The sequence below is a fragment of the Sceloporus occidentalis genome, unplaced genomic scaffold (assembly GCF_023333645.1).
Source record: "Sceloporus occidentalis isolate IW3139 unplaced genomic scaffold, rSceOcc1.0.p SCAF_48, whole genome shotgun sequence".
In the NCBI taxonomy this organism is placed as follows: domain Eukaryota; kingdom Metazoa; phylum Chordata; class Lepidosauria; order Squamata; family Phrynosomatidae; genus Sceloporus; species Sceloporus occidentalis.
Window position 1 is genome coordinate 697333 of NW_028317028.1, and position 25910 is coordinate 723242.

At 40.5% G+C, this 25910-nt stretch overlaps 1 protein-coding gene across 1 annotated transcript in view; it reads right to left on the reverse strand.

Moving 5' to 3' along the window:
* Nucleotides 1-4812, reverse strand: part of LOC149289053 (F-box/WD repeat-containing protein 8-like) — a 46969-nt gene extending 42157 nt beyond the window's left edge. The window contains exons 1-2 of the mRNA XM_089491097.1: nucleotides 4480-4812; nucleotides 880-984 (exon numbers count right to left, since the gene is read on the reverse strand). Of these exons, the coding sequence (XP_089347223.1) occupies nucleotides 880-984; nucleotides 4480-4812 (438 nt within the window). The remainder of the gene's footprint in view (nucleotides 1-879; nucleotides 985-4479) is intronic.
* Nucleotides 4813-25910: the final 21098 nt, after the last annotated feature.

The window sequence follows — 25910 nt, forward strand, 5'->3', positions numbered from 1 at the left end:
CTTCACTGGCTGCCTGTGCGCTTCAGGATTCTTTCAAAATCCTCACTCTTACTTTCAAAGCCCTTCACAGCGGTTCCCCTCCCTACATCTCCTCACTCATCTCTAAATACACTCCTAACCGGTCTCTCCGCTCATCCAATGATCTCCTTCTATCCTCTCCTCTGATTTCTAGCTCTCATGCACGCTTACAAGATTTCTACAGGGCTGCCCCTATCCTTTGGAATCCCCTCCCCCGGTCTATCAGTCTCTCCCCCTGCCTTTGGTCCTTCAAAAAAATCCCTCAAGACCCACTTCTTTAAGGACGCTTACAACATAGCTCATTAACGCCCTTCCGTATTCATTTAGCTCACCTTTCCTAGTCCCTCTCCTGCAATACTTTTACTAGTGGCTGGTCTATCCCTAACAACGGCACTTTTACCTATTGTGTAATACACCCTAAATCCCTCTAGACTGTAAGCTCTTTTGAGCAGGGCCCTCCTCACCTGTCAAGTCAAATTCTAATGTTATATAGTACTTGTTACGTCCTGTCTACCCATTGTACAGCGCTACGGAATATGATGGTGCTATATAAAACAATAAATAATAATAATATATATATATAGCTCCCCGTAGGTTAAACAACGTTGCGGAATATTAGGATGTAATATAGTTCAATAGTTATATATATATATATATATATTATACTGTATACAGGGTTTTCCTCCGCACACAATACAAACTATATGGTTTTTCCCTGTTTAAAACAAAAAAGGTTCACATGTATTTTATAGTGGAAATGAGTATGTGAATTCATCTTTTAAGAAACATACCGGCTGCAATGATTGTTAAGGCAGGTTTTACTCCAATAAATATGTGGAAAGGCACGCACACCACCCATACCTGCGCACATCTTCCCAGCTCGGTTCTGCCTAGGTACTGAAATATTTGCAAGGCAATCTCATACGGCAGTTGGATGTCGAAGAACGGAATCTCATTTATTTCATTCTGGAAGAAAAGACAAAGATATCGTGTTTTCCACAGTGAGTAATGACAATATACTAAAAACATGGTTTTTAGACTATTTGAGCCCGTTTCGAACCCTCTATGCCTATAAAAGTGCGTGTGTGCGTGTAAAGAAGGATGCAAAGCAGCTAATTAAAATTTTTACATAAAAAGGCTGATAGGTACATAACTTATCTGCTAGGCATTTCATAATATTTTCAGCTGTAACACTGGATCAATATGTCAATCAGAAACTAAGAAATGTAAGACACTGCACACTATACGTAAACAGCAGACTGTTCCCCATTAATAATGTAAAGATGTGTTTGGCTGATTCTAGGTGGGTCATTTGCAATGATGAAGTTCACTAGCCGATCCATCTGTGCTCAAGCAGTGACAGTCGGGAGTTGCACATGAAGAATAGGGCTTGAAACCATAGCCCTGCAATTGAAAGTGTAAATGATAATGCACACATTGTTCCTCAATATGAGCTGGTAGGGGGCTATATGCTGCATTACCCAAACACTGATAAACCTCGCAAATCTCTTAAACATAAAAACAGGCTGGCCAGCCTTCCCGGGGGCTACTACAAGGGCAATGGCTTGGTCGTGTGCCGCTACAGACTGCATTCGATTTGAAACAATAGGAAGACAAGCCACAGACCGATAAATCAGTATAACATGAAGGTGTAGTTTATCCGCTACCTTTTTGGGGGGTCCTGCTGTTTAAGCTCAGCAAGCATGGACAGACGTTTGTTATCCATTTAAGAAAGCAAATGGGACCAGGCTCAAATTAACAGCTTAATTTATGTAATCAAAGCCTGTTGACTTGGCGATTAGAAAGCTTCTCCACACTTAGCTTCCGAGTTTGGCTAAATGACTCTCTAGCACTGCCAGGCCAATTAAGAGCACGCAGTCAAAAATTAAAATATTAATTTGAGATTGGAGTTAATGACGTGGCTCTATGGAAAGTCACATTTTAAACTCTTTTTTTTTTTTTTGTTGATCCGCACATGGCACTGGCAACGAAACGATATTACTAAAGACGGAGTAGTGGGCACCGATCTACACAGACTACTTTTGGTACAGACTATTCATCCCTACTATAAAAGGCAAACAGAACCTAAATGGGAACTACAGCCTTCACGGTTCCTGGTATTAGTAAATATTATATAGCTTGTATTTTTTTGGATAGTAAATAAGTAAAATAGTTTCGGAAATATCTAGTTCAATGGTTCTCAACCCAGCCCTAAGGCACACCAAAAGTCCAGGCTTTGTTATTCACCATATAAGAACAGATGTGGATCTGGTTTAAACGGATTCTCCCGTCATCATATGCACTTTAATGTGTGTGAAGATTTCGTGTGGTCCGAAATGCACGGAATCGCCCAAAATGTCCCCTTTTCCCCCCACTGCCCGGTTATTACTTTAAAACAGGGGTAGAAGGTGAAGGCTCAGATCTTGCACTGCATTGCAGTACTGGGTATGCTGAAGGATTACGACACACACGGCGGGCTTGAGGTCATTCCTGGTGGAAGGAATATAGAGCAGTCCAATCCACAACAGGCTTATCAGAACTAAATCCATCAATAACGCACATTATGTTAGTGCACATTGCGGTCTCATTTGCGTGCGCTCCATCACATTATACCACCCGCTCCTTTTTAATGGGAGCTAGAAAATGAGATTTCAGATCTCCTCTACTTGTACTGAAGGCGGCAGCATGTTGCCCAAGCACGTAGCAGCAGTACATGACAGTTTAACTCACATACGATATGTGCTTATCCGCTCATACCCATCAACCAAAGCAGAAGAATAGGAAAACGAGACACAGCCCTTATCATCGGTTTGACTGGGGTAACGTGCAGTTAAATGGATTTTCATATGTCAGTTTAATATGCCGTCATAATGGGTAACTTTTTATACATAGTCTATTTACTAACACAGCTTATTTTATACAGATGCCCGTTTGAGCTGCCATTTTGGGGCAATAACAGCCCCTTCCTCCTCACAACTAGGGAGCTGAGACTAAATAATAACCCTCAATAGCTGAATTGTGCATCATATTGCATATATGTTACATACATCGTCATGTTGTACACAGTAGTGGAGACTGTATCTCCAGTAAATATAGATACTTTAAAAGATGCGACGGGGGTGGGATATGATATGAGGAACATTTAAATACGTAAAAGAAATCAACACAATAAAGCAGGAGAGTATATTTTAAAGAATTACTACAAAAAAATACATAAATTAGAGGGGCAGAGGTTTAAAAGTAATATTAGGAAATATGACTTTGCTCAGAGGCTAGTGGATTGCATAGAATTCCAGTAAAGGTGGTAGAGGTTAGTATAGTCAAGGAGTTTCAGCACGTACGGGATAAGCTTAACGCTATCCTAGATATAAGATATGGAAAGTATTCAGAAATTGGGCAGACTGGATGGGCCGAATGGTTCTAATCTGCAGACACATTCTATGTTTCTATATTCAATGAGATAACTGGGAGGGGGATAACAATCTAGCTTACTATTTAAGTGTATCTGCTGTATGTTTGGAGAGGGGTAAAATACACGGGCAAACTGATGTTGCTAGTGGTATTACGTAGAATGTAGGCTGCTGCCTTGATGTAAAGATTTTTTTTTTGTAATGGGATTTGTAAAAGGGCTTTATTTTTCAAGTTAAATGCATACTAGAGTCAGGGTAAACAGGTACAGGCTCTCTTTAATCTCTAACTCCTCCCACCTGCTTTCACTGAAAATAAGGAGCATACCACAGTATGCTTCCTGCACCTGCCTAGTAGAGCTCCCTTCCAAAGCAAAGGGGGTAGCAGCAGCCAATCACGTGCATGCTACCTGAACACAAACATTTTGCGCTCATATATATATACGATTGGCTGCTGCTCCAGTGACTTCGGCGAATAAGCATGTGCCAAAACTTTAGCCGCAAAAGTTTCTTAGGGGAGGATTTAGACGAGCTGCATGCGTCATTTTCTCACTTTTACCTGCATGTAGTAAAATGTTGGGGATTAGTCTGTCCTTTAAACCACGAGATCCGGGAACAACCGGTTTAGTGAATAAATCCCAGTGCCAGGTGGAGATGTATATATGTAACCTAAAACACACATTCTACCTGCAAAAGTTGGTAAAAGTCACATTTTTCCGATTTTAGGGTAATTCGGCCATTACATAATTTACGCTACACTGAAAATAGCCCAAAATGCTTAATGTTTGATTGTAGTAGCACACCTACTGCTTCTATTACACACATGTATGTTATAACCACAACTCCTATGATGCTCAGCTAGAAAAAGGCATTATTTTTACGGCGTTACTGGGAGTTGTGTTTCCCAACAGCAAAACCCACCACACTTGAGAGCTATCATATTAAATCCCCAAGAATCCAGTTTCCTGCAGGTTGACCAATGTATGAATAAGCTCTGCATGCTGGGAGTTGCAGTCCCCCAGTTACTCTACACATCATTCATACTACTATTTACCAAATCGTCGATGAGTTGCTGTAGTAAGCTGGTGGATTTAGGGGGGCGGATTGCTGTTTTCTCCCGGGCCCCCGGTGGCGATCTGGGTTTCCCTTCCAGAAGACCTTCTGCAAGCGCCAGACATCGACTGAGCTCCCCCCGGCTCTCTCGGGGAGGAGAGCCGGGAAGGTGTTTCCAGGGCACCTCTTCCTCCTCGCTTTGCTTCTCGGGATCCGAACATTCCCCTGGTCGTGCCCGTTTTCGGCTAACCGGACGCTCTGCTCCCGCCGGTGCCCCGCTGATCTCTGCTCTCCAGTATCGGCGGAACTCCTCAAGGGAATCCTCTAGGGCCATCCTAATGCTCGGTGTGCAGCACACACTCCTTTAGCCCTTCTCCAGCCGGTGGTAACTTAGGACCCTCATATCAACGAAAACCCTCAACCAAACCCTATTATCTAAGAAAAACCTAAAGCCCGTTACCGCACAGCCGCGACAATCGCGAACCCATTGCAACCAACTATTCCTTCCGGGGAGGGAACATCAGCTGCGAACATTAGTTCCGAACCTGCAAAGATCCTGCCACATTCACAAGTTGGTTATTCTATGTGGGCTACGGATGTAAAATGCTTTAAAATTCCCTCATCTCTTCTTCTAAAGGAACATGTCCCAGTCACATAAACCCTTGGTAAATCCTTTACTCCTTGTCTAAACTCACCATAAAATAAAATTGTCCAACTTTAACCATTTGAAATGTTTGAAATTCTGCTAGTTTTATATCAGTGTGCAGTTGTCATATGCATACCTCCCATCTGTCCTTCTTGGGAACAGTCCCTCTGTGCTTTCTATTCCAGTTATGTCCATTTCTTATAGAAACCACTAGGGGAACCACTATGAAAAACTTTAAAAGTCAGGATTTTAAAATGAATCCTGAAGTGTACAGGCAGCCAGTGAAGGGCCTGACGGAGAGGAGAGGTGTTAGTAAAGCAATGGGTGAGGACAGAGGAGCGTTCATGAACAGCAGTGTTCGTGGTGGATTGTAGAGGAACGAGACGGTTAAGAGGGAGACCAGATAAGACACACAGTGCTGGCTGGGGAGAAACAAAATGGGCAAAAACACAAAAGGGGCGGGGGTCAACGACAAAGCAGTGTGGAGAATACTTTTTTTTTATTGTTGTAGCTTAGCCCGTCCAGTGGGTGTCAGTGTGGCTGAGCCTGTCCTGGTGTGAGTGTGTTTGGGTGTCGGAGTGGCTGAGCCTGTCCTGGTGTGTATGTGTGTGTGTTTCGGTGTGGCAGAGCCTATCCTGGTGTGTGTGTTAAGTCATCTGTTTCCTGGCAGGAATAAATTGAATTATTTAATTTTTACTTATCCAGAGATAAAATGCCCTCTGGAATTTGTAGTCCCTCCAGAGGACAAAACTTTCTAGGCTCAGTGAGAGGAAAAAAAGTTTTTTTGTTATTCACTCTATTTCACTTTGTATTTCTTATTAAAAAGGATTATTATATAGATTGAAAGGTGCAAGTTGGGGAGACTAGGTCTGGGAATGTGAGTGTGGTGGAGGTCACCATAGGAGAGAGCAGCTGGGTTTCAGTTAGAGCAAGAAGATACAGGGAACTAGAGATGAAGAAGCAGTATATGGCTGTTAGATTTTTACACACAGAACATGCATTCCAGAGAGGGGTGGCAAGCTATATGGATGAGATTATTGATGTTTGTGGAACCTTGATTGGCAGAGGAAAGGGGAGGGAGGAATAAGGGGGCACCATGAACTGGGGAGATATACCCAGTTGCTAAAATTAGAAAAGAAAGTGAGAGAAGATGGGAATATGACTTGTGGAAGTAGAAAAATTGTAGAGAGCGGAGGGGGGGTGCGGTAAGGTAAAAACTACCTGGGAAGGGGAGAAGAAAGTAATGATAGCGCAATACAGATATAGTGTGGTGGACAATAGAGGAAATTGCCAACAGGAATAAAAATACTGTGGGCATGGTACTTGGAAAATGATGGTGATGAGAGTGAATTAGTAGCAAAACAAACACAATAAACCAGTATGGCAGCAGTTTATGACTTGTCCTTCTTTGAACCCTCTTTGTTGCCCTCCTTGGTAATCTCCTAAATATTGGCACTTGGGAAAATGGCACTGTGGCCTGTGCCTCCAAACCCACTTCAGATATAAAGGATGGCTGCTTGTTAGTTATTTACCAATTGATTAATTACTCCGTAATAAAATCACAGACACATGGGGACAGGTAGGATAGCAGGGTAATAACTTAATATAGACAAATCAAAGGAATGATACTGATACAAAAAAGCTGGATACCGAAATATTTATGTAAAAAAAGAGAATAAATCTCTTTCGCTACAGTGTAGCAACTTTGTGATTAATCCCAAATAAATCGGGGTGTTTAAGAGGAACCTGCCATTGTTCCCATTTCCTAAATTGCTCTTATATCAGTTTGTCAGACAGTAACCAAGTAAAAACATTCAGCCCGGGGAGCAAAACAATGATGTAAATGTGACATTTGACAAAGAACCCCTTCTATCCACACCACTGAAACCTGAGCAATATGTATTCACTTAAAAGGGCTGCTGATAAACCCATTAAATCGCATTTACTAAATGTATGTGTCCGGAAATACAATTAAAGCTTTGTCTCTGCCGGAGTGAAGGGGATAGATGACTATGTCATAGATAATTAGAGAGTGTTAGATTTTTAAACATTTATGGAAGAAAATCTGTTCACCAACACTGTCTTTAATGTTACTTAATTAACGGTAAGGCTTTTTAAGGTTGACTTCCTTTGCTGATACGAATCGAACAGGACAAGCACGTTCAAGGGTATTTCTGCAACAATTTCCAGAGTAGCGTTTTAGAAAAAGTTTCCTATCAATACGAATTGTATCATTTATTTTTTACCTGGTTATTAATAAAAGTTATGTTGCTTTATTTTTTTGGTTTTAAGGTCGAAAAAACATTAATTTAAGATCATACAGAATGCTCTAAACCAGGGGTTCTCAAACTGCGGCCCTCCAGCTGCTGCAGGACTACATCTCCCATACTCCTCAGCCAGCCCCTTAGCTGAAGGAGCATTATGGGAGATGTAGTCCTGCAGCAGCTGGAGGGCCGCAGTTTGAGAACCCCTGCTCTAAACTATACCAACATCCATACCAACCATTAAAGACCTTGTGCACCAATAGTAGACGGGGAAGATTCACGAGCAAGCTCAGCAAATTTAGCTGACTGCTCCTTTGCGTGCGTCTCTACTTTATGTGCATACAACCATAACTTGCCCTGCTCTGGTAGATGTTGATTGCATCTGGCTGCCTTTTTGACAGAAAAATAATCAGTATGTTTCGTCCACTTTTTGCCACTGATCCCAGGTAAAGTGTCCCAATTATACTGGTTGACACTTATGGACATATAGTCTATACAATTGCCCTTTAATAAATAAGTAACTTAGAAATATATAATAAAAGAGGCCATTTATATAAAAAAGATTCCTGAAAGCTATTAATGTGTCCTACAGATCTAAAACCCATTATTACCTTCTGAAGCTCGATCAATCTGTTCAATTGCCTTTCTGAATGTTAGTGTCTTTATCGGTTGTGGGTTTTAATTATTAATTCATTGTTACATTTTTTTGATGATCTTTGCTGGATTGCCTCATCACACATAACCTACTATCGACATAACATACAAACATAACCTGTATATAGGGAATCCCTGTCAATAATACTTGCATTGCAATGTTGAACATTCATTTTTGGTTCCTGGGGATTAGTTTAGTACTTACCTGATAGCCTAGCAGTTTTTTTATTCTCATTTTTCCCCCATAATCCTAGTGATATTTTCTGTAGCCCCATTTGGAGGGGTGAACTCAATGTTGAGTATGGAAGACCTCAAATTTATATTTCAACTAAAAAGCTTTTCTTTTCGTTCTTGTAACTATTGGAATCTGAAATGATCCTCTTCTGGAACCACAGAACCAGTACCAGTGATAAAGCAACACATTTAACAGCAGATAAACTCTGTTTTCTATCTATAGTATAGGATCATCATTCTATGAAGTCACCAGCCTGTTCTTCGTCAACGATAACTGGAGCTTAACCATATTACGCACAAACTTCTTCCAACCACAAAGACCCATATTTTTGTGCGATTGTACAAACAATGTGTATTGATCATGTTTGTTTAATCCCCAAAATGTTTAATATCAAATACAGTTTGATAACTTCAGAGTAGCTAGTGACATATGAGACCCCTTGGCCACTTATTACCTTGAAGACTCAGGTCCATGTCTTTGGTTGAGACAATAAATATAACTTGGCCTGTGATGCAAAACAGCTAGATAGCAAGCTTTTTCAAAATCTTAGATGCTTACACATTATGTTAACAGTTTAATCTTACCTATACACACATCATGGTTAAAGCCAGTCTTCAGAGAGAATCTTGCAATGGTATAATAAGTGCCAATGCTTGTACATACAATATTTAGCATTAATTAACCATGGGTAGTCAATAAAACGTAATGTTAACATTAACTGTTCTATCAGAAATCCACCATTCCCAAACATGTTGTTAACAGAATATTTTGAATATGTGTCAATTTCTATTTCTATGAAATATCTAAAACTTAGTTAAGGGTTCACATTTAAAATAATTAACATTGCTCTGAAAGATGAAATGTGGTTCAAAATGCAGACGCTGAGTTTCCATCAGACAAGATAAAATGTGTGCGATATCTCTCTTAAAATACCTCTGGCTCTGAGAGGACAATAAATTATGTTTACGGTTAATCTACAGAATAAAAAATCCATAGTGTATGTGATCATTCTTGGATATGAGATCACATGGGTTGGCATTTCATACCAATGCAGAAGCCAAGACAGAAGAATATCTGCTAACAGCAAAATCGTTAGATAATGTATTATTATACTGATAGGTAGATGAGGATGGATTTGATGTATTGCGTGACCTAGTACAGTTTGACTGAAGTTTCTTTGCAAATTGCCGGTGTTTACAGCTCAATCTGAAAAGCCATTAAGATCTTAGCTCATGTTTTTAGCAGAGGAAGCTGGCATAAGCCATGTAACATGTTAGCATGTACATGGAAAAGAATAGTGGAAATTAAACAGTCTAGGACTGGCACCATTCAACCTGGAAGTAAGTCCAGCCAGGCTGTCTAGTAATAAAGCAGCCCATGCATTCTACATACATAGAAGCGGAATCTATCACAAACAAATGAATAGGAATCCTCACATAGACTGCAATGCAATAAATTAGAAGAAAAGCAAAGGTAAATTAGCACAAGTTCATTAACTGAGATATAATGGATAATAGCTTTACATCTCATTTTTTCAATTACAATTAACGGAGAGGTTGCTATTAAATTACCTGGGATACATTTATCTTTGGGGTTGAATTGAGCTCAATGTGCACTATCCATTTCTGTCCACAATACATTTACAGAAAAGGTGTGCTTAGGGACCCCATAGAAGAAGCAAAGAAGGGATCCAGAACATATATGTTGCTTGAAGTCTTAATAACGTCTGTTTAATACCTTTCATGAGAAATGATACATTTCTGATGGAAAGCAATCAAAACACAAAACAGAATGATTTATATCACTAGAGTAAAAGATGTAAGGAATTGACAAGGGTTGGGTTGTCCATATTACACAAAGTCCTCTCCACACGTGCTAAATATTTGTTTTACCTTTCTACAGTATTGTTTAGACCTGTGTAAAGGTTTATAGACTTTTTCTTTTTTTATTGTCTAGAATGTGTGTGTAAAATGGATCATTTGGGTTTCTCCAGTACATATCACGTTAAATCACTTTAGAGAGAAGTTGTTTGCCATTGATCTCATTGTAGTTTTTTTTTGCATAGTCCAGATTCCACAAGTGTAAAACTGTTTTTAGACATAGTAGCAGGAGACAGTAGTTGAATCGCAAACCATCCATTTTAAAACTTTTACTAACAAGTAAGGCTGGTACATTTGGTGAAAAAAGTGTTCAGTTAGGGACAGGGGCGTACCTAGAGTATTTGGCACCTGGGGCGGATCCTGTATGTGGCACCCCCCACACATACTTTAAAACTGCATAGCTCCTACCGTTATATACCGGTGCAGACACTGAAGGTGGTACAGCATAACACTTACTGTTATCATTATATACTGAGGCAGACATTGACGGTGGTACAGCATAACACTTATCACTATATACTGAGGCAGAAATTGACGGTGGTATAGCATAACACCTATCACTATATACTGAGGCAGACATTGACGGTTGTACAGCATAACACCTACCACTATATACTGAGGCAGACAATGACGGTGGTACAACATAACACCTATCACTATATACTGAGGCACACATTGACGGTGGTACAGCGTAATCCCTATCACTATACATTAAGCCAGACATTGACAATAGTGCAGCATAACTCCTATCACTATATACTAAGCCAAACATTGATGTGGTGTAGGCCTACCACTTCATTAGGGATGCACCGAAACGAATTCTGGACTGAAACCGAAAATGCAGCATTTACCTGGCCGAAACCGAATATGGGCCCCCCCACACCATAAAAAAAAATCTAACACTTTTATTTCAAGTAAGTAACACACAAAAATAGGACAAAACAATTAAATAACAATATTAATATATATATATATATATATATATATATATATATATATATGATTGTTAACAGCAATCACATTTCTATCATGCCCAGGCATACCCAGATTCCAGGATGTACTCGCAGACTTGGCATGATAAGAGTATGATTGCCCTATCTACCTCTTCTCACTCCCTTTTGTCCTACCTACCCCTTCTCACTCCCTTCTCCCTATCTACCCCCTATCCCCCCGTCTCACTCCCTTCTCCCTATCTACCCCCTCCTAACTATCTACCCTCTCCCACTTTGAAGTTCACTTACCTTTCAGGAGTCCTGCGGTGGGGGTGCAAGGCCTCTGTCTCCCAGCTCTGCCACTGTATGGAACAGTATAGAGTGATGGGAGTTATGATGTACTAGAGCATAATTATATAATGAAAAATACATTGGAAATGGTACAGCATAACACACATCACTCTCACACACTTACCAATCCGCACATATACCAATCCACACACATACCAATCCACACACACACCAATCCACACATACCAATCAACACACTTACCAATCCGCACATATACCAATCCACACACATACAAATCCACACACACACCAATCCACACATACCAATCAACACACTTACCAATCCGCACATATACCAATCCACACACATACCAATCCACACACACACCAATCCACACATACCAATCCACACATATACCAATCCACACACATACCAATCCACACATACCAATCCACACACATACCAATCCACACATACCAATCCACACATATACCAATCCACACATATACTAATCCACACATACCAATCCACATATATACCAATCCACACATATACCAATCCACACATATACCAATCCACACATACCAATCCACACATACACCAATCAACTCTAACTCACTGAATGCTTTCCTACCTTTCCTCTTTTCTCCTTACAGCTTCTTTTCCTCCTCTTCTTCAGTTCTTCTGTCTTCTTCCGGGTCAGAGGGCACGGACGGCAGTGGGCGCGGCTTCAGTGTTGTGCGCCGGGATCTGACAACAAATCCCGGCGCACAGCAGCTGTTGCCGCGCGGATCGCAAGGGAGCGATATCGGAGGTCTTTAACAGACCTCCGGCTCCCTTGAGTGGTTTCAAGGGTTGAACCCGGCTTAAAATCACTCAAGGGAGCCGGAGGTCTGCTAAAGACCTCCGATACCGCTCCCTTGCGAGCCTGCTCCTCCAGCGGCGGACATTGCTGTCCGTCTCTGGAGGGGTGCCGGGTGCCGGCAAGTTGGCACCCCCCTGATGAGCGGCACCCGGTGCGGACCGCCCCCCCCACCCCCCGCTAGGTACGCTACTGGTTAGGGAGAATTGGTGGAACAGCACCTTTAAACACATGAGTGTGTATGTAGGGTTATGGTGTTTTAATTATTAAAACTGGAATTTGTAGGAGTTGCAGTTTCAGCTTCCAGACTTATTATGCATTATGAAGGGTCATTGCCAGTAAGCTTCAACAGCAAGAAGGGCTGAGTTGGCCGTGCAAAATGCAAACCTATTAGACGCGTGCCTTTGGATTCATACGAATTGCAAATTTAACTAAATTAACACTCTCTTGCTCTCTCTGAATATCTCCCTACCTTCTCTGCCTACCACTTCTGCTTCGGTGTCTTATATCTCTGCTTTGGTGTCTCGCATCTTCTTCTTGATCTTCTTATTTTCCTCTCTTCCTTATTCTCTCTATCCTTTCTTCTTCCACATCTCTGCGGACATAAGCTCCCAGAGAATTTACGCCAAAATGGAGGAGTGATCCAGTGATGTCCTCTCCCCTGATTGGAAAGTCGGGAAGAGGAAGCTCCGCCATTTTGCCCTATGATAACCCTGGGAAAACTTTCGCCAGCTTCTGGTAACGTCCTGTACCTGGATTGGAGGGAGGACATCATCTGAAGCTCCGCCATTTTGGCGTAAGCTCTCCGGAAGCTTATGTCCGCACAGATGTGGAAGAAGAAAGGATAGAGAGAATGAGGAGAGGAAAGCAAGAAGATCAAGAAGAAGGTGTGAGACACCGGGGGGTTACCGGGGGGTTATGTCCATGGAGATGCGGCTGAAGAAACAAGAGAGGAGAAAAGAGAACATGAAGATGCAGAGCAAGGAGATGCGAGACATGATAGTGGAGCTGCAGAAGTGGTCAGCAGAGATGGTAGGGAGACATTCAAAGAGCATGAGAAAAACGATAACATGGAGTGTGGAGAGTGGGAGTAAATGTGGGGTCTGACAATGAATTTCGTTCATAAAATCAAAATGGGCCCATGATTTTCATCCATAACAAATGCGCAGGAAATGGAATTTGTTGTACGGAAAGAAATGGGTAAAAAACAAACAAAAAAATTTGTATGAATTGTTTTTGATCCATTTGCAATGGATAATACCTTTATCATGCAAGTTCCAGAAAGTCTCATGGAGCTCACATATGGAACTATGCGTTATATGGGACCAAATCAACCCTTTTTGCAGAAGACGTTTCCAGGGGATGGCCCTTCATAATGCATCATTAAGTCAGAAAGCAGAAAAGCATCAAACACAGCAGTGAGTAATGATCCAAATAGAAATAATTTGGTTGGCACTGGTAATAATCCTAAAGCTGCAGAATTAGACAGCATACTGAGGATAAAATAACATTTACCGAATATTTTTTTTTTCCGAATTACAGGAAAATGCTATGGAGAATATGTGCAAAGCTGCGAGTAAATTAATTATAGTATAAATAAATAATAACTTTTTTTATTTTGTATCTCGTTGCTCAGTAAGTCAATAAATCTCTCAGCTGGCGTTTGGAGGAAAAGAGTGGAATACTTGCTGAAATTTCATTGATGTGCCTAGAAACACAGATCACTGTCAGGTAAAATCAACTCCTGTTTGAACCCATCCTGAGTTTCAGATTCAATTCTTTTTTGGACAATGTCTATAAGAAAAGCTTATATCTAATATATTAAAACATTTAATGTGTGAAATATCGCTGTATAGGAAAAATAAAACAGAATTGTCATTCTAACTCCTATAAAACAGAAATGTATGCGCTGATTTGTATATGGCAGAATGCATTAGTGTCTGTACAGTATGGACTCCAATATGCCTTAAAATATATGGGCTGGCATATCCCTTGAACCAAAAAGAACTATATCAACATTGTGGCACTTGATGATGGCAAAATCCAGGGTACATGATATCATACATGGATCCATCCACAAAGTAGACATTACTTCATGCGGTGTCATCAGGACTGTCCTGCAAGCTTAGTACTGCTGACAGCTATGTAGAAAGTGTTCAGTGTACCAAAAAATGAAGTAAACCCTGCACCCACGGTTCATACAAAGGTGCATCCTTTGCAAGGACCCAACGGGGGTGGGGGAACTTAATGCAACCTATCGTAATTTAGCACCAGAGTCTTAGAGATGAGATTTAAGCAGTCAACATACTTTATGTCCTTGCAGTTTACTGATAATTAAAGCGACTTTAATTTATTAAAGCCAAATGCTTTAAAATGCCCCGCAACCCCAACCAAGGTTTTGTTCTACTATTAATAAACCAAATATGTCCCAGAATGAAAAACTCAAAGGCTAGGATCCTACATTTATATGATAAATTAAAAGTGAAACTTTTTTTTTTAATCGCTTCAAAAATGATATTCATAAACAGGACTTCTATTCATAAACAAGACTATGCATAGGACACGTGGTCACGCCTTTAGACTGGAAGAAAGGAGATTTACCCTAAGGCAGAGGAAAGGGGTTTTTTTTACAGTAAGGCAATAAGGATGTGGAATTCTCTGCCTGTAGAGGTAGTTTTATCAGTCTCTACAGACATTTAAACAGCAACTGGATGAATACTTGCAAAAACATACTTGCAAAAACAAAAAAATGATATCTTGCCCCATTACATCTGAAAACCATCCTTATCTACATTCCACTAATTAAAAAACCTCTTTAATTGTCTGTAATGCTGCAAGGAAAGTTGCATTCTTAAAAGATCTCTTTTATGCCACTATTATATTTTTAACAAAACTGTGTTTTTGTATTAAGCACAAAGTGTACGTAACTGATATTTATTTTCCTGGCTCAGTTCACAAAGATGCATTAACACATTTAGAAACTATATGTTTATTATTATTTTTTTTTTACTGTTGCTGTCAAATGTGCTATGTTTATATGCTTTGGTTAGAGATATGTGCCAGACAGAAAAGCTAACCTTCTGTCTTGAAATGTCTGTTATTGTTTGTTTTGTTTGTTACGGAATGATCAGGAGTTTCATTCGATATTATATTTGAATTTGCATTTTTGTAATTAAAGTACTAGAACACAAAAAGACCGCTTTTATGTTGTCCAAAAGAGGCCCTTTCAGACTCTTGGGCGCAGCTGTCATCTGGTCAGGTGGCTGTGGGTGCAGATCATTTTTAGCCGTTGAAATGTTTAATCATTGTTCCAAAATCTATGCATGTTGCATGCATTGATTGCTATACTGAAATGGTTAAACTATTTTCTAAGAAACACAAAATGAAAAAAGGAACAGGAGTTTAAAGAATAACAACTAAGTAATAAATAAAATGCTGCAAAACTTTCAGAAAACTTTAATATGTAAGTAGCATATAACTACTGAACAGTTGTTTTTCTTTTTTTTTTTTTAATTATAGGTCACTTGATTAGCAACCAAACCTACTTCCCCATTTTATTTTTTATGGATGACTTTATTTATATTTATAAACAAATAGCATAATGAGATATAAAATATACAAATATCATAAACATATATGGAGTAACCGTACTAAGACAAAAAGTATATGAAAGCCATGTCACCACTCTGTATGTAACGGTGACATCTTTGACTAACAGAGCACCGGTGTATGGCAGATCCGCTTAATATAACTATGGACACATCAGCTAGTTACTAAAAACAAAAGGTGAAGAATGGATGTGGATGTACAGAATATGCGTAGACTTGTCTTGGAGATGCTATCTTTAATATATTAAAGGGAAGTGGGTATTGACCCTTCTACGGTGGAGGATATAATATTAAATCCTAGCAAAACCGTCATTTAAACCCAATGATGTAATATTACATCCTCTGCTACTGTCACTGTCACAACAGCAGCCAATAGGAGGCCTTTCCATTCATCTGATAGATTGAGGAGACAATGATAGTCCTTGTCTTCCTCAATCTGATTGTGAGGCAAAGAGAGGCATAGATCAGTAAGATATATATATATATATATATATTATAATAAATTTGTACTTTTTGCTGCATGAATTATCTGCAGTCTCTGTGTATGTGCATGATTTTTTCCCAATTTTTCCCAATTTAAGGAGCTGCGCACCAGGACCTGAACATTCCCTTATGAATGCGGACATAAAACATCATACTCACATATAAACTGAAGCTGACTGCAAGATATTTCAAACAGCAGCAGGAAAAAAAAAATCATCCTGGAGATATTCACTGACTGGAAGACAAAGTGCCAACAGTGGCGGATCTACCAGGGTCGCAGGGGTCCCGGCGGCAGGGGGGCCCAAGCCAAGGGGCCGCCCGAAATCTTTTTTAATTTTTTTTTTTTTTTTTAAGCAGGGGCGTCCAACATGCGGCCCGCGGGCCAAATGCGGCCCGCGAGACCTCGAGGTGCGGCCCGCGTAAGATCGGCAGCCAGGGCAACCGATCTTACACGAGTCGCACCTCAAGCCCTGCTACTTACTTGTGGGAGGGTCTTCTGGACAGCACAGAGGAAGCGGAGTTCACGTGACATCCTACTTCTTCTGTGCTTTAGCAGAGAAGGCAGAGGGAGGCCGCGCCCCCTGCTGAAGTCTGTGAGCGGCATCGAGGAGCTGCAGTGCAGGTAAGGGGGTGGGGATTGTGTTTGAATGAGTGTGTGTGATTGAGGGAATGAATATGTGAATTAATGATTATATGAATAAATGAGTGTGTGTGTGTGTGTGTGTGTGTGTGTGATAGCATGGATGTGTAAGTGCTGGAACCTAGGCATGATGAGACTGTGATTGCTGTTAGCAATCACACTCCTATCATGCCAAGTCAGCCAGTACATGCTGAAACCTGGCCAGCTGCCCCCTTGTGTAGTGATGCTGCCAGCAGTATGGGGTCTGCACTTACAGCCACCCTGTACCAGCATGTACTGGCTGACTTGGCATGATAGGAGTGTGATTGCTAACAGCAATCACAGTCCCATAATGCCTAGGTTCCAGCATTTACTGGATGGATGTGTAAGTGCTGGAACCTAGGCATGATGGGACTGTGATTGCTGTTAGCAATCACACTCCTATCATGCCAAGTCAGCCAGTACATGCTGAAACCTGGCTAGCTGCCCCCCTTGTGTATTGATGCTGCCAGCAGTATGGGGTCTGCACATCACTTACAGCCATCCTGTACCAGCGTGTATTGGCTGACTTGGCATGATAGGAGTGCGATTGCTAATAGCAATCAGAGTCCCATCATGCCTAGGTTCCAGCATTTACTGGATGGATGTGTAAGTGCTGGAACCTAGGCATGATGGGACTGTGACTACTGTTAGCAATCACACTCCTATCATGCCAAGTCAGCCAGTACATGCTGAAACCTAGCTAGCTGCCCCCCTTGTGTAGTGATACTGCCAGCAGTATGGGGTCTGCACATCACTTACAGCCACCCTGTACCAGCATGTACTGGCTGACTTGGCATGATAGGAGTGTGATTGCTAACAGCAATCACAGCGAGCAGAGTCCCATCATGCCTAGGTACCAGCATTTACTGGTTGCCTGGGTATGATAGGAGTGTGATTGCTGTTAGCAATCACACTCCTATCATGCCAAGTCATATTGCTAATTTTGTCCAATTGTGTGTTACCTACTTTTATTAAACATGTGAGTTTTTATTATTATTTTTAAAGGTGGGGGTCATTTTCAGTTTTGGCTAAGTGAACCCTGAATGTTTTGGTCCAGAATTTTCATTTTAGTTCATCCCTAGAATAAATCTAGGGAATCCTGAATTTGTAGTCGCAAAACTTTCAAGGCCCAGAAATCAGTGAGAGGAAGAGTAAAGGTTTTGTGTCATTTTACTTTATTTTAATCTGCATATTTTATTAAAGGCCATATTTTTTGTCACAGTGAAAAATGAGTGCGGCCCGCGCACGTATACAATTCTGATGAAGTGGCCCACTGCAGAAAAAACTTGGACACCCCTGGATTATGCCCTTTGTACATGCGCCCCTTTTTCTTTGATTTTTTTACAGATATGATTCAATATGTAAATTGAATTTGTTGAATTAGTTGAAAAAAAATTGTTGGGTAAAAATCATGTTTTTTTGGGGGGGGGGTGAGGGGGTGGGGGGGCCCTTAACAGATTCTCGCACCCGGGCCCTGAGGCGTCTAGTTACGCCCCTGAGTGCCAACATGGTTGCCTCAGACGACATGAGTACCTGCACATAACAAAACATAGCTGAGATAAAACAGCTTGTATTTTCTGTAAAAACAGACCCTTAAAACAGCATCCAGCAGGGTCTAGCAGAAGTCAGACGGATGCCTTGGAAAAAAACCAAAAAGACGACAAAAGATCTAGAAGATAGATCTAGGACATAAAATCTACGCTTTTCCAGAGATGGTGACGGGCCGTGTATCCTTTTTGTCAACTAAATCCAGATATCACAATGGAGCAGTGCAAGGTGTAAAGGATATACAAAGTTCAGAGGCCTAAACCAAAACCAAAAGAAAGACCATGGGGACATAGTGGTGAAAATGGGAGATTCGCCAGAGACAAAACTCCATCTGATGACAACATCAAGGCACAGATTTTCACTGACTTTTTATCACTCACTCTGCAGCGTAGAAGGGACCTTAAACCCTTAAAAGCACATCTGTGTAAACATATAGCATCATATAGATTGTGGTTCCTTTTTGGCCTACAAGCTGTGAGGGAAGATGAGATGAGGAACAGCGGGATCTTTCGAACCTCAAGCAGAACTTCTAACAAACCTGAATTTACCCCCTCTGAGGATGGAGAAACAGCTGAGAAGAAGACTCATGCCAGGACCATCAGCAATGTCAGACTGGACAAAGAATAGATACCAGGCCAACACGACGGCTGCAAGATCCAACTAGGGTCCCAACAAACAACAGAGGAATGAAGACCACCCCTGCTTACTGCAAGAATGAACAATGTTCCAATAAAGACTGTTTATACCCACGATATCCACCAGACCATTCCTGAGTTATGTAATCTTCAGATAGTAGGGTTAATTGGATTGACTATAGGCACATACAGAGCAATTTGATTTTCTTTAGTGACTGTCAACATGAAATAAGACTTTGGAACCTTTATAAAAAAAAAATGCCCTATCTCTTACAAAAAAAGGGTCGAGACTAACTCCTATTCTATTTAATAAGGAATTCCCAAATACTCTTCAGCAATTTAAATAGACTTGCTACTTTTCCACAATAAAATATGCTTTTTCAACCAACTCTAAGAATCATACCAGATCCCGTCATCTGAAACTTTTTGATACTTACAGATTGAACACTTTGTAGACATGGCGAATCTGGATGCTGGATTTGGAAAAAAAAATATTGCTAAGAAAAAGAAGATCCCAATTGATCACACAACTTTATAACCATACCATTGACTGTCAATCTATAGTCACCCCCAGGTTTTGCAGAATTTAATAATCAGACATAGCTATACAGTTAAGGAGCATATTCACCCCTTAAAGACATGCCCCTAATCAAAGTAAGAGCATTTAAAATATCGTGGTATCAATATACCATATATCAATGGTATATAGATCCCGGAAAGTTTTCCCAACATCAAGGGGTCTGTGTCTTTAAGGCTACAATGAACAAACTATTTTCACGCATGGTGAAACTGTAGGATGCTAACACCAATTTGGAAGCTTATTCTAACAAGCAATAAAAATTGAACTCACTACAGATAACTTCAGGATGCGCCAGGTTCATCTCTCGCAAAACCACAACAATGTCTCCTACATGAAATTTGTGGGGCAACAACACAAGCAATTGCAAAACAATGGAAGTGTACCATACCAACAAAATCTGCACCAATACTTGGAATAGCGTTATTATTAAATAAATTAGAGCCAGATTACATGACAAGATGGAGAACTTCTGCAAGATCTAGAAGCCATGGTCTACTACCTTCTCAGCCTTAGGATACAATCACAGTGTGAGATTTTCTTTCTCATTTTTTTACTTTTTTGCACTCTTCTGTTTTTTTAACAGGTGTGTTCTAGGAAGAGCGTGTATTCTACACCTGGATGATCTGTGTATTAGCAGAATGGTATAGTAATATGCACAAGATAAAATACACAATAGTGGAACGGTAAAACCGTGTTTTACCTAATGTGCGATGCACATAGACAACCTCCGCAGCCGGCACTTCTGCGGGGGCTTCTATGGTGGAGCACCGGAAGGTTATGTCACGCCGGTGCTCTGTTATAGAAGCCCCGGCGGAAGTGCCGGCAGCAGAGGTTGTCAACGTGCATCGCGCAGACATCCACCAGCTGGAGAGGAGGATCCAAGTCCCCTGCAGTGCTGCTTGTATGTGCTATCAAACAGCCTGTCTGCTTCATCTTTATGCCCAAACGGCTTGTCAGTGCTCCCAAACGGGTTGTCTGCCCCATCTTTGCCACTAGAAAACATGAGTAGAAGAGAAAATCTTGGTGATGTGGATGGAGAGTCATCTGGGGAGCGGGGCTCAGACCATTTATGTTGTAAGGGGCTCCAAAACTTCTAATGGCGGCCCTGTCAGCCTACAAAGGAACACATACATGTGCCCATCTATAGCCCAGTGTGTCCTGTCAATGACCCTCAAGGTCTGAATATCAAGAGAATAGTATATTGACTTCTACATTTTATATGATCACTTCAGAGCAATCTGATGACAGTGAAGGCATTATGTGTGAATGAACTGAGACCATATAGGGAATGAGCGCTAACCCATGTGATATGGTGAACCAGACCTCAAGTACAGCTACTTTGTATAGTGCAGTAAAATGCACTATTGTAGTGAACACTGAGTGCTCCATGGAAAATCGCCACCCTGACAAGAGCTTGAGGATATATAATAGGGTTGTCAAGTGGTACTTTTGCAGACATACCTTTAGGAGTATGTATTATATAAGTAATACCTTTGAATGGCTGCTAGGTGTGGTAATTAAATAATTAAAAAGGAAGAATGTGTAAATAGTATATGTTATTAGACCTACTCCAAATAATTCCTTGATAATGGTTGACATGGGATGCACATTATAAAAAAAGTAAATGTTTCACACCTGATTATGCACAGTGCTAACAAGGTTAATAGTAGAAAGTAGAACTATTCTCATGGCTTAGTGCATAAAATAATAGATAGTAAAAGAAACATTTTACTAGATTCTGTGCTGCCAGTGATGTATTTTGTCCTCTCCTCTCAGGTCCAGGAGGGAGTCCCCGATGTCACAAAACCAGGTGGCAGATTGTCCTCTTTGGTGATCAGGCCCTCAGTGTGTCTCTGCTTAATGGCTCATTTACATATGGGAAAAATGTGCCACCTGACATAGCCTCCCTAAATTAAAAGGTGCTGCTCCATATTTTGGATTGAAGCGATGGAGGGGGGAGCTGCCCTGGGTCAGGTCTTGGCAGTGCCAAAGGTAAATATGCCTCTGCTGCCAGGTGCGACCACGCCAAATGCATGGTGGGAACAAGAAGAATGGTCTGGAGTTAAAGGAGCAGTGTGTGTCCATACGTCTAAATCCTAAGCCCTTTTGTTTCTGTAAGTACTTATGTTGTGCTTACCCACAGCTCAAGGACGCAGAATATGATGGTGCCATATAAATCAATCAATAATAATGTATAGGGTCAAATTCTTGGTAAATAGAGAATTTTTTAAGCAGAATATTACTGCCTACTATCTTGTATTGCTTTCATAGCAAATGGACGGAAGAAGCTGTATTTGTGTTTGCTTTCCAAGAATTCGGATTTTATTTATTCTAATAAAGTCAAACATGTTTTTAGTGTCCTGCCAAGTGTAGGAAGCCATTTAAGAAGGATGTAACATGTAAACACACACGCACACTGAAACATCTGCAGCTCAGGTGTAGCTGCAGTGGTGCTGGCATGTAGTATTCCTGGCTCAATAGGTTCCTGTTGCTAGGCAGTTTTTTTTTATTGGACACATCTGATGAGCCTGGAGAAGACTCAGCTTTCTCGGTGATCAGCATATCAGCAGACACCCAGGGGTTAAATTCACCTCCCAGCTCTCATCTTAAAGTTCCATTGGGGGAAAATGATGTAAACTCTTTAGATTCCCCTCCCTTCTCCTCCAGCTCACCTCCCCTAAAATCCACCATGTGACACTTGAATTAATAATGGAGCTGTTAGCACAATAACAGCTCGGCACACGTTCCCCCTGATGTCTGGAGCTTTGATCTCAGCTGGAAAATACTAGGAAGAGCCATGTGCCCGCTGCCTTTCCACGCCAGTCTACCAGATGTGTGCGCTTGCAGCTCTGAGCGGCCGGGAGAGCTGTGTTCCCGGGTCCAAGTGACGGCTGCCCGGCTCAGGATGGTCGGGGACGAGCTGCACGAGCTGACGGTCCGGAGGAAAACAAGGCTGAGCAGGAAGAGGCTGTGCACCTGCTTCTACCTGCTGTACACCGCCACCCACCTGGCAGCGCTGGCACTACTCATGCAGGGCAGGAGGAATCTGTAGGACCTGGGGCAACACGGAGCTGTCCATTTCAGCACCAGCAACAGGTGAGTCTCCGGGCGAGGAGTCTTCACTGCTCCAGGTGGCACCCCAAGTGACCTCTACATAAACAAAATCGCCATCCTTATTTTACCAAACCATGTGCTGTAGTTTTGGAATTCTGAGAACACATTCTAAAATATGTCATGTAGCAAAGGTAAAAAAGAATGTTGGGGACCCAAAATTCATATGCCCCCCCCCCCAACAGAAAGACCACTTTACTGTCTTATTCATGGTGTGGGGCACTTTTAGGTATTCATTAGTTAGTAGTGATCTCACTGAACAGATTTCTAAAATATCTATTATATATTATTATTTTTTTGTGTGTAATTTGCTTTATTAGTATTATTTTATGCCTTGAATGGGAGTAGGGTCCAGGTGTATGTGAAGAATATTACTTTCACTGTTTTAGGTGAAAACCTGACTGTGTTGGTAAAGCTCAGCTGAATTGTTTTGCTCCTTATATATTAATATATAACAATAACCTTAGAGATGTAATACAATGTATACTAAATAATACAAAGGCTATTAGGAATACAAGGGTATTTTCAAAACAATATTTGTGATCGGAATGATTATAGGGTCATTGATAGAGTCACTGGAGATCTGAGGATTAATGCGCACCCTATGTACACCGCATAATTCCTATATATACCCCCCCAAAACACCATTCAAGCACCAAACATTCCATACACATTATACATTCTATAAGAACGATCAGGGCCACCTCAGTATGATGGCTATCCAGTTGGGTTTATAGGAAGACCTAATCCCTATGATTTTGTCCCTAATAGACTTTATGACTTTACCCGACTTCACCTCATTTCAAAGTATTCATGTTAAAACTTTGCAAAATTCACTTGGTGTTGCTTAGGGAAGTATAACAGGTTTTTACAATTGCTATGGAAGCAACAGACAACTTTTCATACTGTCTTCTGCAACCTGTGATAATGATCACAGTACTTGAGAGGTCCTAGACGTTAGTGAGCCGATAACTTTTAGAAAAGTACCCAGTACCTAACCTTTTTGGAGATTTAAGCTTAAAAGTAAGTGGGCTTACCACTTCCATGGCTCCTAAATATTAGAGTTTTTAAGCCTACTAAACATGTAGATGATCCTTGCATCCTACCAAGTTAACTCTACTGTCGTTTCATAAGCTTCACAAGTTGGTTTTGAGTTTATGATTGACCAAAAAATATAAGATTACTAACCAAAACTTGGTGACATTCTGGAGTAGACATATTAAACATTCAACATTAAATCTCTTGCAAACCCATACAGGCTTAGTTTCAAATCGATAGGATTTGTCACTTTTCATGTTCAACCAAGAAACCCCAGATTTGCTTAAACTGAGCCTGCACAGATTTTTAGGTTTGTTTATTCCGTCAAACATTTAACAGCCCTTTATTTGTAGTAAACTATAAACGCCATCATATACTTGCTTTCCCATGTGATATAATTTATAGTAATTTGAAACCTCTGAGACTTGTTGCTATGGTTGACCAAATATTATATTTATAGTAGAGGCTAATAAAGCAATATGGATCGTGTGTGTTTGTCGAGGGTTGAGTTTGATTTCTTGTCATTGCGTGTTTTTTGTCCAGTTGCATCAGATAAAGCTTTTTTTTGTCTTGGAAAGCGTTCCCACTCTTCTATTAAAGGTGTTCAACTCAATTCCATTAATTTCATTTGTAGTCAAAGGCATTCTGATATGGGCTAAACTGAAAGACCATGTTAATTATGAGTGCTAAATCAAGATTAGATGGCCAAGGCATATGGGTACTGAGATATGAATTCCACGTACTTCACTCATGGGTGCCCCTCGAACCATTTAAATGAAACATGAGTTTAGTAATGTATAGACTATAGCATGTTTAAGTTGACTGATGTCATACCTTGTTGTATCACCTACAGTCTGAAGGCTACAGAGAAGGTATATTCACATAATACACAACAAAATGCTTGAAAATAATTTTATTGTGAGAAGTTCTGGAACCAATGTATTAAGTAACGACAATCTATGAATCTTTTAAAATGACCTAAACAGCTGTATTTTCCCTAAAAATGAAAATACTTTCTTATTGACTAACAGGGGAGATTTTAGTGACATTGCTTTACATATACCTTAAACCTTGAGTTATTTCTCTCACTGTTTCCCCAACCTATAAACAAATATCTCTCCACAGACCACACACAGAATATTCTGGGCACAAAGCATCCCGGGAGCTTCGGCCCTTCTAGGAATAAGCGTGATTTGAAATCCCAAAAGATATCTTGTACTCCATCTCTGTAATTTCGCTGTATTGTACGGCTGTGTATGAATTCCTTGTAGGCTGAATTAACAGGCCAATTTTTAGATACACTAGTCTCTAAGGCAGCTGTATTTTTGTTATAGTTTAATTTGCCGAGCGATGACTTAACCCCCCTTTTGTATAAGAATTCGACTTGAGATGTTTACATTTTGTACTTGTAGTAGGAAGAGCTGAAACAATATTTAGAACGTTTTCTGAAGGGTGAAAAATAATTCATTAAAAATGTATTTCAGAACATTAGTGAAAGTTACATTTGTACATATACAACCTTCTTGAATGACACATACAATTAACTCTTGAATAGCGTGAATGATGACGTTATGCGTGGACACAAATAAATACAACCTGCCGCAATTATACATTGAATTCACTGTGTGAGCGCCAAGAGGTAGGACAGAGAGAGCAAACTCTTTTGGACCTTTTAAGTCAGTTAATGGTCGTTTTCGCTCCTAACACTTCTGTCTTTTCCATATCACGACATATCACTTTTATTATTTTATTTTTGTCAAATATTTTTATTTATTATTTATTTCCAATTTCTTTTGTATATATAACACAAAGCTCATATTTGAAATCCCTGGTGTTCCTTTGATGATAACAACAAACATATGTGCTTTAGATTTAATCATGGGGAAAAAAGTCAGTCCGGTGAGAAAATTGATTGTTCTTCATAAATTGTAAAGAAAGGTGAAATTCATTGAGTTGTAGAGAAAACAAATGAATTTAGATTTCGGTTCTCTCCAGTTCTTCAA